Below are 17,763 nucleotides of genomic sequence, written 5' to 3'. Positions count from 1 at the left end.
GGAGACATGACGGGTATCAAGGTTAAATTACAGTAGAAGCCAGATGCTTGTCCAACGAGTTTGAAGGCACGTACGCCATTAGGCCTAAGGTAGAAGCTGAATTGGAATGGTTGGTTGGTCTGGGGGCATTGGAACCATTGACCACCAGTGAATGGTCTATCCCAATTGTTCCAGTCATAAAATCAGATGAATTGGTGAGAATCTGTGGGGATTTCAAAGTGGCAGTAAACCCAGCCTCTTGTGGAGTCTAGTCTCTGCTTCCTGCCATAGAGGAGCTATTCTGTGGTCTGGCAGGGGGAAAGAAATTCTCCAAGATGGACCTACCTCAGGCCTACCTGCATATGGGTTTAGCGAAGGATTCACAACCACCAGTAATGATAGTCACACAGAAGGGTCTGTTCTGCCATAAGCAGCTTCCCTTTGGCAACCCGTCAATTCCAGTTCTGTTCCAGAGGCCCATGGACCAAATATTGAGTGAATTGATAGGAGTCCAGTGTTACCTGATTGATATGTTTGTCATGGATTTGATAGCGGAGGAGTATTTGAAGAACTTGGGAAATACCTTAAGGTGGTTGCAGGAGTGCAGAATACAAGTCAAGAGAGACAAATGTGAGTTCTTCAGGGAATCCATTGAATACCTAAGTCATGTAATTGATGTCAGTAGTTTGCACAAAGCACCCAAGAAGACAGAGGTCATCATGGAGATCCCAAGACCAGACAATATAGGGGTGATCTTACCAAAAGAATTCTAAGCGAAAAAACAAAAATGGGAGAGAATCGCACCAATTATTTGGCACACATTCTTATGCCACTTAGTGCAAAAAAGAGGCGAAGTGTGATTCGTGTCAGTAGGAGTCTATTCTCTTTGGAAAGCAGGCTGCTCACAGCTAGAGAACATCATTGCGTATGCACAGATCTCCTACTGTTCTGTCTCCGCCACTTGTCCATGCCGCCCAGCTTTTACCAATAAGCTAGTCCCAATTGCCCATGATTGGCTCATATTCCTCTATACCAATCTTACCCAGGTAGCTGTCTAAATGCTTTTTAAAAGACAAAATTGTACTGCCCTCTACTATTACCTCTGACAGCTCGTTCCAAACACTCACCACCTTCTGTTTGAAAAAATTGACCCTTTTGTGTCTCTCCCCTCACACTTAAACCTACGCTCTTTAGGAAAAGATGTTGACAACTACCTTACTTATGCCCCTCATTATTTTATAGATCTCTGTAAGATCACCCCTAGGCCTCCAACGCTCCAGGGGAAAAAGTTCCAGTCAATCCAGCCTCTCCTTATAACTCAAGCCATCAAATCCCGGTGCATCCTAGTAAATCCTGCCTTATGAAGTTAGGTTGAGGGAGCTGGGACTCTTTTCCCTGGAGAGACGAAGGTTGAGAGGCGACCTGATAGAAGTTTACAAAATGTTGAGAGGAATAGATAGGGTGGACTCTCAGAGGCTATTTCCCCGGTTTGAAATGGTCGCTACGAGAGGACACAGATTTAAGGTGCGGGGAGGGAGGTTCAGAAGTGATGTTAGGGGTAAGTTTTTCACTCAGAGGGTGGTGAGTGAATGGAATCGGCTGCCGTCAGTGGTGGTGGAGGCGAACTCGCTGGGGTCTTTTAAAAGACTTCTGGATGAGTATATGGGGTTTAATGAGATTGAGGGTTATAGATAGGTCTGTAGGTTGGTAGGTGATGTGGTCGGCGCAACTTGTGGGCCGAAGGGCCTGTTTGTGCTGTAGTGTTCTATGTTCTATGTTCTATGTTCTAAATCTTTTTTGCACTCTTTAATAATATCCTTTCTACATAGATTTTTAATCAGTAAGGGAATCAATAGCATTCTGATGAAGGATCATCCTGACTTCAAACATTGGCTCTACTCTCTCTCCATAGATGCTGTCGGACCTGCTGAGATTTTGCCGTTATCTTAGGGAATCAAGAGTTATGGGGATAAGGCAAGAAAGTGGAATTGACGATTATCATGAAGATCGGTCATGATCTCATCAAATAGAGGGGCTAAATTGAATGGCGTTCTTCTGCTCCTACATCTTACAGTCTATGGTGTGCCATATTAAGAACCTTGCGGTTGACTGTACGGCAGAGATATAATGATATTTTGACATTTGATGATGTGCAGCATTATATCTCTCAGGTGCAGTTCTATGGATAGTGAATACACATATTATATCTTCTGTAAAATGGCAATTACAGTTGGATTGCCATTGTGACCATTCTTTTGCACCCCAACGCATTTCTGTGTTTCTGGCCAGGTGTTTTGGGCTCAGCTTTTTCAGAAATGCAGACTTTACCATCCACAGAAAAACTCCATTGCTGGGATATAGCATTGGAAAAGACCAGCCATATCCCTTATTATAGAACTAGTAGCAATAAGGAAAATAGAAATGTCCAACGTGAATGTTATTATTTGGGTGAATCAATGAATATTAATGGAGGGATGAATAAGTGAATGAATCAGTGGGTGAATGGACATTTGGTGAAAATACGATGGGCCAAATGGCATCTTTCTGCATTGTAATAATTCTTGATTCTATATTTGCTTAGTCTTTTAAAGTCCCCTTGGAAGTGTGTTTGCATCCTCCTCAAAACTCACACATGCACCTAGTTTTGTGTCATCTGCAAACCTGGAGATATTATCCTTAATCTTCACATTCAAATCATGATATACATTGTGAATAGCTGTGGCCCAAGTACTGGTACCCCACCAGTCACAACCTGCCAAACTGAAAATGACCTATTTCTTCATAGTCTCTATATTCTGTTCATTAATTTGTTCTTATCCCATGCCAGTATATTCCCCAATTCCACATGCTGTCATTTTGTTTACCAGCCTCTTATGTGAAACCTTATTAAAAGCTTCTGAAAATTCAAATGTACCACATCTGCTGGTTCCACCTTATTTATTCTGCTAGCAACATACCCTAAAAATTCCAACAGGTTTGGTAAATATGATTTCCTTTCTATAAATCTTTGTTAACTTTGCCCAATCCTACATTATTTTCTCAGTGTCCTGTTATCACATCCTTTTTGAAGATTCTAGCATTTTCCCTATACACTAACAGTCCTGTCATTCCTCCTTTTCTCTCACTCTCTCGTTTCTTAAATAGTACCATTACATTTGTCACCTCCCCATCTGCAGGAACCATTCCAGAATCTAGAATTTTGAAAGATGACCATTAATGCAACTGTTTTCTCTATAGCTGCGCCTTCCATTTCTCTTTTTTTTAAAACTGATATTAATATCTTGTGGTTCCTTAAGCTGGCCCCTTGAATCTTGATTATTTCTGGACTAGTTTTAGTATTTTTATTCCATAAAGATTGAAACAAAAACTTGTTTATTTTCTCTGCCATTTCCTTATTCCTCATTATAAATTCTCCTGTCTCAGCATGTAATGGACCCACAGTGTGAATGTTAGTTTATGGATGAATCGATGAATATTAGTGAAGGACTGAGTAGAAGAACGAGTGAATGGGTCAGTTGATGAAGTGGTAGGTGGATGAGTTGACAGATAAAGGCGGCAGGTGGGTAGAGTGGCAAGGAACTGAGAGATGGATGAGGTTGCTAGGTGGATTGGAATGTAGTTGCTTTGGGAGGAGTATTCAGGTCGAGAGCTAGTCAGATCATTTTGGAGGGTTAGATGCTCGGCAGAGAGGATTATTAAGTCTGGTCAGGGATATCACATTTGCCTAAACTCAGCTTTTTAGTACAGAAACAATGTTCCCATTGTTGTGCAATTCAGTGGGGATTAATCCCACAGGGAGAAGAGACCTGTGCAAAACATATTGTCAGAATACTACATCAATTTTCAAAACATATTCAGTACTTATAGATGGCTTCTTGTTGAATTTCTTCCATTCAATTAAACTAACTTAATTTTACATAAAACAATTTACACATCAACCACGAGTGAGATTATTATACGGTCAATTTTTTGTTTGAAACTCGAGATCATACTACTAAAATTTTTTGTTTTTGTTCAGGTGCTATATTACATTAACACAATCGTTGCATCTGATTATGGGCGGTGCACCAGCAGGTCCTGCAGGAACAGGAAAAACAGAGACGACCAAAGATTTGGGAAGAGCTTTAGGTATAATGGTGTATGTTTTCAACTGCTCAGAACAAATGGACTACAAAGTAAGAAAAACCAGCATATTCTTGCAATTTTATGGACTCAGAAAATGTTGTAAGGAAGTTGTGTGCCATTTTTCTCTGTGAATATCTTACCTTTTACCATTTTCATGCTAGATTTCAGTACACTTCAATTTCACTTTAATTCATAAAACAGTGTATTTATTCTGCTTCAAAAATTGGGACAAAGTGTTTTAGAACTTTCCTTTTAGTTTTTCTTGTGACTATTATAAATTTACAAATAAATTATTACAAATAATGACCTGGAGGTGGGGCGGGCTATAAACACGCAAATAAATGATGCGTGCAGAAATGGAACGGCGATAATTATGGGGGATTTCAATCTACATATTGATTGGTCGACCCATGTTGGACGCGGTGGGCTTGAGGAAGAGTTCTTGGAATGCTGCCGGGATAGTTTCCTTGAACAGTGTGTGCTGGCGCCGATGAGGGAGCGAGCTATCTTAGATCTGGTGTTATGTAATGAGGCAGGTAGAATTCGGGACCTTGTTGTGAGGGATCCTATTGGGAAGAGTGATCATTGTATGGTTGAGTTTTTGATGCAGGTGGAGGATGAGAAAGTAGGATTCCGGACCTGTGTCCCCTGTTTGAACAGAGGGGAGTACGATAGGATGAGAGAGGAATTGGCAAATGTAGATTGGGGGCGCAGATTGGTCGGTAGGACTGCTGAGGAACAGTGGAGGATCTTTAAGGAGATCTTTCTTGGTGCTCAGCAGAAATTTATTCCGATGGTAAAGAAGGATCGTCGGAGAAGGGATAATCAGCCGTGGTTAACGAGGGAAATAAAGGAAAGTATTAAATTAAAAGTTGATGCATTTAGAGTGGCTAAAAGTAGTGGGCGAGTAGAGGATTGGGAGAGGTTTAAAAATCAACAAAGAATGACGAAGAAGTTGATAAAGGAAGGATAGACTATGAAGCTAAACTAGCGCTAAACATAAAAAAGGATAGTAAGAGCTTTTATAAATATATAAAGAGGAGGAGGCTGGCTAGGGTGAATGTTGGACCCTTAGAGGATGAGGGGGGGGATTTAGTGGTGGGGGATGAGGAAATGGCTAAGGCCTTAAATAAGTTTTTTCTTCGGTCTTCACGGAGGAGGACGCAAATAGTTTGCCGGGTATTAAAGATAGAAGGATGGTAGGAGTTGAGGGCCTGAATGTGATCACTGTCACCAGAGAGGTAGTGCTCGATAGACTAGCGGGACTGATGGTGGACAAGTCCCCAGGACCGGATGGAATGCATCCCAGGATTCTGAAGGAAATGGCAGAGGTGATAGTGGATGCCTTAGTGATTATTTTCCAAACCTCGCTGGATTCCGGGGAAGTGCTGGAAGATTGGAAAATGGCTAATGTTACGCCGCTGTTTAAAAAGGGTAGAAGGCAAATGGCAGGGAATTATAGGCCGGTTAGTTTAGCGTCTGTTGTAGGAAAAATTCTTGAGTCTGACATCAAAGAAGAAATAGCGAGGCACCTTGAGAAGAATTGTTTGATAGAGCAGATGCAGCACGGATTCGTTAAGGGGATGTCGTGTCTGACGAATTTATTGGAATTCTATGAGGATGTGTCTAGTGCGGTGGACGGAGGGGAACAGGTGGATGTGGCGTTTCTCGATTTTCAGAAGGCGTTTGATAAGGTGCCGCACAAAAGGTTGTTACAGAAGGTTAGGGGGCATGGAGTTGGGGGTAAGGTGTTAGCGTGGATAGAGGATTGGCTGTCTAATAGGAGGCAGAGAGTAGGTGACAATGGGTGCTATTCGGATTGGCAGTTGGTGACTAGTGGAGTGCCCCAAGGATCAGTGCTGGGGCCTCAGCTATTTACCATTTATATAGATGATCTGGAGGAGGGAGCTGAGTGTAAGGTGTCGAAATTTGCTGATGACACAAAGATAAGTGGAAAAGCAAATTGTGCGGAGGGTGTAGAAAATCTGCAGAGGGATCTAGATAGGCTAAGCGAGTGGGCGAGGACCTGGCAGATGGAATACAATGTTGACAAGTGTGAGGTTATCCACTTTGGCAGGAATAATAGTAGCAGGGACTATTATTTAAAGGGCGAAAAGCTGCAGCATGCTACGATGCAGAGGGACCTGGGGGTCCTTGCGCATGAGTCGCAAAAACCCAGCCTACAGGTGCAGCAGGAGATCAGGAAGGCAAATGGGATGCTGGCCTTCATAGCGAGGGGGATTGAATATAAAAGTAGGGAGGTCTTGCTGCAACTGTACAGGGCACTGGTGAGGCCGCAGCTGGAGTACTGTGTGCAGTTTTGGTCGCCGCACTTGCGCAAGGATATTTTGACCTTGGAGGGAGTGCAGAGGAGGTTCACTAGGCTGATACCGGAGTTGAGGGGGTTGGACTATGAAGAGAGGCTGAATAGACTGGGCTTGTACTCGTTGGAGTTTAGAAGGATGAGGGGGGATCTTATTGAGACGTATAAGATGATGAAAGGGATGGATAGGGTAGAGGTTGAGAGGTTCTTCCTGCTCAGAAAGGACAGCAGGACTAGTGGGCACAGCCTCAAGATAAGTGGGGGGCAGCTTAGAACGGAGTTGAGGAGGAACTTCTTCACTCAAAGGGTGGTGAATCTCTGGAATTCTCTGCCTGTTGAAGTGCTGGAGGCTACCTCGCTAAATATATTTAAGACGCGGGTAGATAGGTTTTTGGTAGGCAAGGGGATTAAGGGTTATGGGGAGAAAGCGGGAAAGTGGAACTGAGCCATTTCAGATCAGCCATGATCTTATTGAATGGCGGGGCAGGCTCGAGGGGCGAGATGGCCTACTCCTGCTCCTATTTCTTATGTTCTTATGTTCTTAAATTTAAGACCTATTGGCATTTTCTTTCTGAACAGTGGAAACAATCATGTTATTTGCTAGCCATCACAGCTCTAGTGGAAAGAAAACTAACATCTCAAGTAACCACAGCTATGCCAGATAACAACCTGGAGAACCTTATCCTGAAATTTCTCCATAGCTTCTATGTTGTTCCTATCAAGGGGTTCCAAAACTCTTCACATTAATATAAACTGTTGCCAGCCTAAGACCTTGGGCTAGAGTTTTCCATCCACCGTCAAAGTGTAGTGGCTGGCGGGAAAAGTGACTTTTTCCTCACTAAGCACAATGGCCCATTTTCACACCAAATTATGTACTTAACACCTCATTACTGATGCAAAAGTCAGAAGCACATCAGATCACGGGAGGGCAGCCTTTAATGTACCTCCCTGTTCTGCTGTGACCTCAGCAGTTCTTTCCTCTGGATGCCATATTTAAACTATTTCCAGGCCAGGATAGTCCACGGAAGAAATGGCCCGGAAAACAAGAAGAATGTGGCTCCCAAGTTCAGTGACATTTGTTGAGCCGCCTAATGGACATTGTCGAGGCCTGATGAGATGTCCTTACACCAGTGACAGAAGAAGGAGGTCAACCAAAGATATTCCTTTGGCTTGAAAAGTGGTGGCTTTGGTAGACAGCACACAGAAAAGCTGTGCAATTTAATGCAAAAAGAGGATAAATGATGTCATCCATTCCCCTGAGTACGTCAATCATCTTATCGCCCTCAACTCACATTCATTCACAAACCCATTAGGATTTAGCAGGACGACATTCCACAGGGAACTTTAACAGTGCTAATTGAAGGAACGTCACCACTCACTGTCTGAAACACATTTTTATATCCTCATCTGTCCTCACCCTTTGCGCGTCACATCCTGATCCTGTCCACTGCTCCACTCACCATACATACAAGGGAAACTGCATCTGCATCAGCCATGCTCACTATCTCGCCACTGTCGTCTTACAAGTAAAGCTCACCCAGAATAGGAGGGACAAGTCCAAGATGGGGTAGAATGGCTGAAATTAAGGCCCTTACTCTATTTGAGGAATATGCAACTGCACTGGCCAGGGAGGACAGGGATCGTGCATGTGGCAATGAGGAGATGGGTGGTGCCAACCCAAGTGAGGACCTTGTACCAGCTCATCGCTCAGACAGCCTGATGTGAGTATGCTCTGCAGGCCTCTGTAGTTGCCTTTATTCAACTGTAACGCCATTACATCTGATTCCAGCTTGTCCCTCTCAAACTGCGGTGAATTTTATCATGTTACGGTCATGGCCTCCCAAGGATTCCTTCACCTTAAGTTGCCTCATCAAGTCTGCCTTGTTATACATCACCAAATCCAGAACTGCCTGCTCTCTAGTTGCCTCCATCACAAACTGTTCTACAAAGTCATCTTGTTAACATTCCACAAATTCCTTTTCTTGGGATCCACTACTGACCTGATTTCCCGAGTCCACCTGCATATTGAAGTCCCCTATGATCACTAATCTTGCCTTTATTATCTCCTGGTGTATCTTGTGACATATATTCCACTTCAAATTCAGCTAACAAACAACAGGCTTACGTGCTGGTATGCTGGCTGCTAAGTCCTCAAGCCTCCAGAACACTGCTGGAGAACTACATATTTTCTAGCCAGTCCAAAACTGCAGTCTCCACAGAGAGAGAAAAGATTTCCTGCAGACACAAGCAGAAAAATGTATGCTTGTCTCCATAAATATAACACCTCCCATTACCACAAGCCTATCAAATCCTACTCTGAAACCCCAAGGGACAAAAAAAACCAAACTGCATTAGCTTACATTAAAACAAACACCCTGATACCTAGGATTAATTATGCTTCTGCATTCTCAGCATGTGGGCTTCCTGGCAGTGGGGTTTACAGTAGATCCCCACTTTCGGGGAGCTAGCAGCCCGACCCCACTGGAGTGAATGATGGGCAATCGGGTCAGGCAGTAAGTGGGTGCCCCTTGGCACCTTGGCAGTGCCAACCTGTGTCCTGACACTGCCCAGCGGCACCTTGACACTTCCCATCAGACCTAGGGCAATGCAAGGGGGTGGGTCCTACAGGGGGTCAGGGCCAGATGGGACAATTGGTGGGGGTGGGAGGTCCTGCTGCCATGATACTGTCGGGATCAGTAGGGCAGGGAGGGAGACTAGCAATCGAGGCTGGCCATCAGGGTGGAGGGGTTCAGCCTGCTGGGTGGGTTGGAGCTGCTGGTGATCAGGGCAGGCAGGTCATGGCTGGACCTGGACATGGTTGGGGAGCCAGCGATGCAAGGTCGCATGGCCAACTAGCAATTCAGAAGTGACTTTCAGTGCTTGATTCTGCTTTGATTCTGAGTCCGAGCCCAATTCCATTGTCATTAGTTTAAATTAATTCTGGTAATGTCCTCAGAGAACTGGGCAGGAACCATAGGGTTAAAAACTTTAAATTGAATGCAAATTGGCACAAACCGCTTTGGATTTACATTTTAATTTCTTTTGTTGAGTCCAACCAGTTCTTTTGATTTTCAGAGCCCTGAAATATCAAACCAAATTAATCATTTTCAGAAGGTTGAGCAGCTCACAGATTTTGTCAAAGAGAACCTGCCATTTTGCACGCTTTTCTCAAATTCACATATGTTTTCAGGACCATCCAAAAAGGTCACTTTATCTCTGACCCCTTTCTTGTTAACTGGCCTTAGTTCCTCTGTCGGGTAGTCTAACTCCACCTTCTGTTGTGAAATGGCGTGCTCAAAATTCTTTCCAGAGTCTCCAATTTTTGACTTCAGGTTAAGATTTTCTTCTTTTCTTGTATCTTCAACATGCACTAGGGGATTTTCAATTACTACACAATATTTAATTCTGAAACTATTAGAAAGCTCTCCCACATATTCTTCTCTCTCCTAACTCGCTACATTGATTAAGTAAATTGGACAATCTGGGAGTGTGAAAGTAAAAAGAGTTTTCTGTTCCAATAACTTCATTTGTTTGTTCTGGATCTTCATCAATATTTTCTGTATGTTCTTTGATCAAGTTATATAGTGGATTGGCTGCTTTGGTTTTGGATTTGTTATAATTTTGGTTTTCGCAATCATTGTGGCAGTTATGCTGTTGCAGAAACCATTGTAATTTAGTCAAAAATCAGTATCCATGTCTGTGCAAGTTGTATAGAGTCATTATCCCAGCAGTTCATTTGGAATGATGATACAGTTTAATCAAACAATCTTACTTCACGTTGTTGTCCTTTTCTTGTGGCTGCAGTAGAAAAATACCTCTGCTTCTCAGTCTCCATCTTAAGATCACATATGACTGATTTACATTTTTTCCTCTCAGACTCAAATGTGAGCTGTTATTGACAGTTCTGAAGTTTATGCTCAGTTAGTTTCATATTACACTCATTTGACTCCACATAAGGGTGCTGGTTTTATTACTGCCTGAGGTTTTCTTATTACCTGACATGTGTGATATGTATGACAAAATTCTACTACATCTTCATGCAATCCAGGCCAATAAAATTGTTTTTATATTTTTGCCTGAGTTTCCCTCACTTCTAAATTACCTCCTCCTGGAACATCATGTGCTACCTGCTGAATGTTAGCTTTTTAACCCACTGATAATACAACCTGATGAACTTCTGTCCATTTTGTATCTGCCTGAATATATAAGGTCTCAAATTTCTCATTAAGACATAATTTTGAATGTAATAACACTCTAACTGGCATACAGTCAAGATCTTCTGTGTATGTTTTCTGATGCAACTGCTTTATCTCTGCAGTTTTCTTTTGTAATTCTGCTAACTTTCATGAACTGAAGATATCCACTTCATTCTCCACCTGTTCTTTATTTACCATCTAGTCAAAGTTTGTTTCTGATAACTGAATCTCAGTTTCCTTATCTTTACCCCTCCTGTCTCAAACGATGGCTTTGTGATCTTGTTACCACACAGTCAGGAAATGTCCCAGAATATGCTTCTGGCAACAACCACCATAGGTATCAGTCCCATCTGTGATTGAGCTATATCGTTACCTACGATAAACTGTAACCCAAAAAAAAGCTATTCCTCCAGCACTCCTACCACCACTTCATTTTTTACTGGACTCTCCAACCTTATCTTATATATTGGAACACGAGTATTTTCACCATTAATTCCACATATTTCCACTTGTTCTGGCAATATTCCTTCTGAACTAAATAAACCCTCATATTTCACCATTAAAGATTGACTTCTCCAGTATTTCATAATATTTTAACCTCTTTACCTACACCTCCTGGCAGACATAAGTAAACCTTAACATATAAATAATTCATTAAAGAGACCTGGCAGTTGCTTACCAACCAATCCTTTTTCGCACTTCTGTACATTTTTTCGCACTTTAGCTTCAACCGTGGTTTCCTTTGCTACTTTAACAAACCCCACTGGCTTATCTTGTTTTGCCATGTCTGTCTTTCCAGTGTTTTTCTTAAGCCACCATTAGTGGCTAACCAGCAATGGTTGGCACAACTGCCTCACAATGCCAGGGATCCAGGTTCAATTCCAGCCTTTGTGGCGGTGTGGAATTTTCGCATTCTCTCTGTGTCTGTGTGGGTTTTCTTTGGTTCACCGGTTTCCTCCTACAGTCCAAAGAAGTGCAGGTTAGGTTAGCCATGCCATTTAGCGTCCCAGGTTAGTGGGCTTAAGGTGTAAGCCTTGGTAAGAGTCTGTGCAGACTTGATGGACTGAATTTATGAAATCATTGTGTGATTTATGTGTCCAACTTTATTAAATGAAAACATCTAAGGTTTGATATTTTGCTTCCAAACCCATATGTTTCCTTTTTAACCTAAGGTAAACTATCCTTGCTATCTCCAATGAGGTCCCCTTTGCCTGTACCATCTGAGGATTTCTTTTTACCCCAGTTTCTAACCCTCACAGTTTGAAATTAATGTTGAAAACCAAACCTTGACTTATGAACCAATTCAAGATCATCTGCCAATTTTGCTGCTAATCCCACTCTTTCCCTGTCAATTAATCAAAAGGTTCCTTAATTCTACAAAGTAACATTTCTTTCTAAATCCAATTATTAGTCTGCATTCTTAGCATTTGCTGTAGGTGGGCCGAAGGGCCTGTTCTGCGCTGTAATGTTCTATGTTCCATGTTTACTGGACAAATCAACTCGTGCAACAAAACATTGCCTGTTAAAGCAACACCATCTTTAAACAAAAATAAAGCAAAATAGCGCAGTATCATCACACTTTCAATCTACATTTATTGCAACAACACTGGTAGGATTGCAGCTTCCATGGAGACCTTGATCCAGGACATTGGTCTTGCACTGCTATAGGAGACTCCATTGCTGTAGTCAGTGGTGGCATCTAGCGGTGGCTATGGGAGAGGGAGGCATGGCAACCTGATCTCACTCTAGCTTACCCTTCCCCTCAAGGAGTCTGCCAGAGGCTTCCAGGCACCTATAGGGAATGAGACCACATATAGACATCTGGGGCCATCCAAACAGGGGACTTTGGGAGTATCCAGCTGATCCCAATGCACTCTTCTGGTGAGCCCTTCAGCTCCAGCTTCACAGGTCAATCCCCGGCACCATAGCAAAAGACCCAAAGCAGACCAGGGCCATCTCCTACAGAGGACATATGCTGAAGTCATGAAGATAGTTAAGTATAGCATGAGCAGGCTCTTCCCACCACTGCTGTGGGTGTCTGGGATGCAGCGTAATAAGGTTAGAAAAATTAAGAAACATGAAGAGCGCAACAGAGGTACAGGTGGGAATGATGTGTTATACATGTTGCACTAATGTAAAATAAAATTGGTTTCAAAAAACTTGTGTGTGCCTCCTCTTTATGATTAGCTGTGTTGCTGTCCAGCCAACAATGATCACTTATTGCAGATGATAAAACAAGATCTGTCGGGTTGATGTTGTCAGCCTTCAGTTCACCGCAGCATGTGTGCTTACTGAAATTTGCAACATTATTGATGCCCTATTCTTAATATCAAATCTGTGCAAGAAACATTGTTCACATGGTGTGCTGCTTGATCTATTCTTCATTCTTGTCTGTTCGACTGTCTTATCTGCATTATTATAAAGCAAAGATCTCATTTCCATTGAGGCACGTGTAAACGCACGGAGAAGGGTAATAGATCCTCACGCTGTTTACCCAGTGTCATTTGGCTTGATTTCCTATGGGATATTACTCAGAGATTGTGTGCTACCCTGCCTGCCTTGTGCATTTCCAGTTCTTACAATGCTTAATTGCTAAGCTAAGCGATAATGTGAGCACAATCCCACATTTAAGTGTTAGAGCACTGATTGTCAAAGGCACTCCATTTTGCTGGCACTCAAGCCTCCAACCTTTCCAACTTTGCAGTTGTCTGCATTGTACATTGTGCCATCTTTCTGCAGGGTTTTGTTGCTGCTACACAGGCATAATTAGCCATATCCTTTGTAGATATGTTTTGTTGCTGAAGAACCAACCCTATTGTGGCCAGTCCCTTGAAGGGGCCAGGGATCTGCAAGTCAGCAAGACACAATAATTGTGGTAGCTTTCTGGGTATATCACACGGAGTAAGAATTCTCACAACACCTGGATAGGCTGAGTGAGTGGGCGAGGACCTGGCAGATGGAGTACAGTGTTTGCAAGTGTGAGGTTATCCACTTTGGCAGGAATAATAGTAGGAGGGATTACTATTTAAAGGGCGAAAAGCTTCAGCATGCTACGTTGCAGAGGGACCTGGGCGTCCTTGTGGATGAGTCGCAAAAACCCAGTCTACAGGTGCAGCAGGTAATCAAGAAGGCGAATGGGATGCTGGCCTTTATAGCAAGGGGGATAGAATATAAAAGCAGGGAGGTCTTGCTGCAACTGTATAGGTCACTGGTGAGGCCACACAGCTGTGTGCAGTTTTGGTTGCCGCACTTGCGCAAGGATATTTTGGCCTTGAAGGGAGTGCAGAGGAGGTTCACTAGGCTGATACCAGAGATGAGGGGGTTAGACTATGAAGAGAGACTGAATAGACTGGGTCTGTACTCATTGGAGTTTAGAAGGATGAGGGGGGATCTTATAGAGACATATAAGATAATGAAAGGGATGGATAGGGTAGAGGTAGAGAGATTCTTCGCGCTCAGAAAGGACAGTAGGACAAGAGGGCACAGCCTCAAGATAAGGAGGGGGGGCAGTTTAGAACGGAGTTGAGGAGGAACTTCTTCACTCAAAGGATGGTGAATCTCTGGAATTCTCTGCCTGTTGAAGTGGTGGAGGCTACCTCGCTAAATATATTTAATTCACGGGTAAATAGGTTTTTGACAGACAAGGGAATTAAGGGTTATGGGGACAAAGCGGGAAAGTGGAACTGAACCACTTCAGATCAACCATGATCTTATTGAATGGCGGGGCAGGCTTGAAGGGCTAGATGGCCTACTCCTGCTCCTATTTCTTATGTTCTTATGTACCAGGTTAAAGCCCAACAGGTTTATTTGGTACCAAAAGCCACGAGCTTTCGGAGCGCTACTCCTTCGTCAGGTAAATGGGAGTTTTGTTCACAAACAGGGCATATAAAGACGCAAACTCAATTTACAAAATAATGGTTGTAATGCGAGTCTTTACAGGTAATCAAGTCTTAAAGATACAGACATTGTGAGTGGAGAGAGCATTAAGCACAGGTTAAAGAGATGTGTATTGTCTCCTGACAGAAATTTTGCAAGCCCAGGCAGGTTGTGGGGGTTACAGATAGTGTGACATGAACCCAACACCCCAGTTGAGGCCATCCTACTGTGCAGAACTTGGCTATCAGTCTCTGCTCAGCGACTCTGCGTTGTCATGTGAAGACCGCCTTGGAAAACGCCTACCCGAAAATCAGAGGCCGAATGCCCATGACCGCTGAAGTGTTCCCCAAAAGGAAGAAAACACTCATGCCTGGTGATTGTCGAGCAATGTTCTTTCGTCCATTGTCATAGCGTCTGCATGGTTTCCCCAGTGTACCATGCCTCGGACAGCCTTTCCTGCAGCATATCAAGTAGACAATGTTGGCCGAGTTGCAAGAGTATGTACCTTGTACCTGGTGGATGGTGTTCTCACGTGGGATGATGGCATCCGTGTCAATGATCCGGCATGTCTTGCAGAGGTTGCTGTGACAGGGTTGTGTGGTATTGTGGTCACTGTTCTCCTGAAGGCTGGGTAGTTTGCTGCAGACAATGGTCTGTTTGAGGTTGTGCGGTTGTTTGAAGGCAAGAAGTGGGGGTGCGGGGACAGCCTTGGTGAGATATTTGTCTTCATCAATGATATATTGAAGGCTGCGGACAAGATGTTATAGCTTCTCCACTCCGGGGAAGTTCTGGACAATGAAGGGTGCTCTGTCCACCAAGTCCTGTGTTTGTTTTCTGAGGAGGTCGGTGCGGTTTTTAGCTGTGGTGTGTCGGAACTGTCGATCGATGAGTCGAGCGCCATATCCTGTTCTTATGCGGGCATCTAGTGCCATATCCTGTTCTTATGAGGGCACCTTCAAGCCTTCAACATATACTCTTCGTCGTCCAGTACTTGCATTATTTGCTTCTTCTATGCGACAAACCAGCTGAACATTGAGTGAGTGGACTCCTTTCCTGTTTATGTATTGGAGTGCCTGCACTAGAAAGGATTGATAGTCTTCATCTGTGAAAAAACACCAATCGCAGCAAATCATAGGGTTTTGGCCTGCTTGCTCTCTGGCGAAGTGCACGTGATTGTGAATTCAAGGGCTTGGTTCCAGTTAGGGCATTTATTTGACAGTAGAATCCTGGCCAGCACAAGGAACATTTGATGGTACACCTCCACTGCCACCTTGACGTGAGCAGCTGCTAAGTGATTGGTTTGGCGAGGTGCTGGGATCTTAATTGCTGCACTGCCATACTGCACTCTGATCTTCCTGAGATCTAATGTTCATGTAATTATTGGAGATGGCTCAGAGACTTCTCATATGTGAGCATTTCAGCGCCAAGACTGTGAGCTCCTGCTTTAAAGATGGATTGCAGCTTGTCTAGACCTCATTATCACTGGGGGAAATCAGAACTCTTAACAATAAGTGGTTAAAGCAAGATGCTCATTGCTTCACTCTCTTCGTTTACCGCGTTATTATTGAAAGGCTTTAAAAGGATCACAAGATACAGGAGCAGAAGTAGGCCTTTGGTCCATCAAGTCTGCATTGCCATTCAGTGATAACACGACTGACCTGACAATCCTCAATTCCATTTTTCCACTTGATCCCCATAACCTTTGATTCTCTTAGCGATTAAAATCTGTCTACCTCAGCTTTGAACATACTTAATAACCAGTCTCTACAGTAGTCTGTGGTAAGTAACTCCATAGATTCACTGCCCTCTCAAGAAGAAATTTCTCATTGTCTTTGTCTTAACTGGGTGACCTTTTATCTGAAATTATACCCTCTGGTTCTAGACTCTGCCTCAAGGGGAAACAACCTCTTAGTATCTGCCATGTCAAGCCGCTGAGAATCCTGCATATCTCAAAAAAGTTGCCTTTCATTCTTCTAAACTCCAATGAGTTCAGGCCCAACTTACTCAGCCTCTCATAAGAAAATCCCTCCAAACTCAGGATCAACTTATTAAAACTTCCCTGAACTGCCTGCAGTGCCAGTATACCGTTCCTTAAATAATGGGACCAAGATTGTTGTGGTCCAACTAGTGCTTTGTATAGTTTTAGCAAGATTTGTCTTTTTTGTACTCCATTCTCTTTGAGATAAAGGCCATCCATCCATTTGTCTTCCCTATTACCTGCTGAACTTACACGTTAGCTTTTTGCAATTTATGTACAAATACTGCTGTATCCCACTGTGGCTTAATTTTTCTACAGTCTTTCTCCATTTAATTAGCATTCAGCTCCTTTATTCTTCTTACCAAAGTACATGACTTCATATTTACCTACACCATATTCCATCTGCCAGTTTTATGCCCATTCACTTAACCTATGTGTATCCCTCTGTGGATTCTCTTCCACTTGCCTTCCCATCTATTTTTGTATCATTTGCAAACTTGGCAAACATACATTCACTTCCCCCCTCCAAGTCATTAATATATATTGTAAGTGGTGGCCCCAGCACAGATCCCTGTGACATTCCAGTTATTACAGGTTGCCATCCTGCCAATGCTCTCTTATCCCAAATGTCTGTCTTCTTTCAGTTAGCCAGTCTACCAATGTTAATAAACTACCTCCTACACCATAGGCTCTTATCTTTTGCATGGTACATTGTCAAAAAGCTTTTTTGAAATCCAAATACACAACATCTACTGGTTCTCCTTCATCTATCCTGTTTGTTACCACCTCAAAGAATTCTAATAAATTGCTCAGGCATGATTTTCCCTTCATGAAGCCGTGCTCACTCAGTTTGATTATATTATGTATCCTTAGGTATCCGGCTGTTGCATCCTTAATAATGGATTCTATCTTTTTCCCAAGCACAGATGTTAAAATAACTGACTGTCCTCAATTCCACTTTTCCACTTGATCCCCATAACCTTTGATTCTCTTACTGATTAAAATCTGTCTACCTCAGCTTTGAACATACTTAATGACCAGTCTCTACAGTATTCAGTGGTAAGTAACTCCATAGATTCACTGCCCTCTCAAGAAAAGTAAAGTACCTGCTTTATGTTTCCCTCCCTTTTGAATCAAGTTGTTACACTGGCAGTTGGGGAAGTGACTTTTCAAGAATTTGAGGATTACTTTGAAGATAACAATCAGTATGCACCCACTATCTGTATCTACTTCCTTTAGTATCCTAGGTTGCAACCCATCATGTCCTAGCCAGCTCCTAACATGTC

The 17,763-nt window shown here is 43.0% G+C and overlaps 1 protein-coding gene across 1 annotated transcript in view; it reads left to right on the top strand.

Moving 5' to 3' along the window:
• LOC145356565 (dynein axonemal heavy chain 17-like) overlaps positions 1 to 17,763 on the top strand; it is an 811,195-nt gene that overhangs the window by 363,409 nt on the left and 430,023 nt on the right. Inside the window, exon 36 of the mRNA XM_080209339.1 lies at positions 3,998 to 4,154. Coding sequence (XP_080065465.1) covers positions 3,998 to 4,154 — 157 coding nt within the window. The remainder of the gene's footprint in view (positions 1 to 3,997; positions 4,155 to 17,763) is intronic.

This window comes from Carcharhinus amblyrhynchos, chromosome 21 (genome assembly GCF_965287045.1).
Source record: "Carcharhinus amblyrhynchos chromosome 21, sCarAmb.v2.hapA, whole genome shotgun sequence".
NCBI classification, from domain to species: Eukaryota; Metazoa; Chordata; class Chondrichthyes; order Carcharhiniformes; family Carcharhinidae; genus Carcharhinus; species Carcharhinus amblyrhynchos.
The sequence above is the reverse complement of the archived record's forward strand: the minus strand, read 5'-3'. Positions and strand labels throughout refer to the sequence as shown.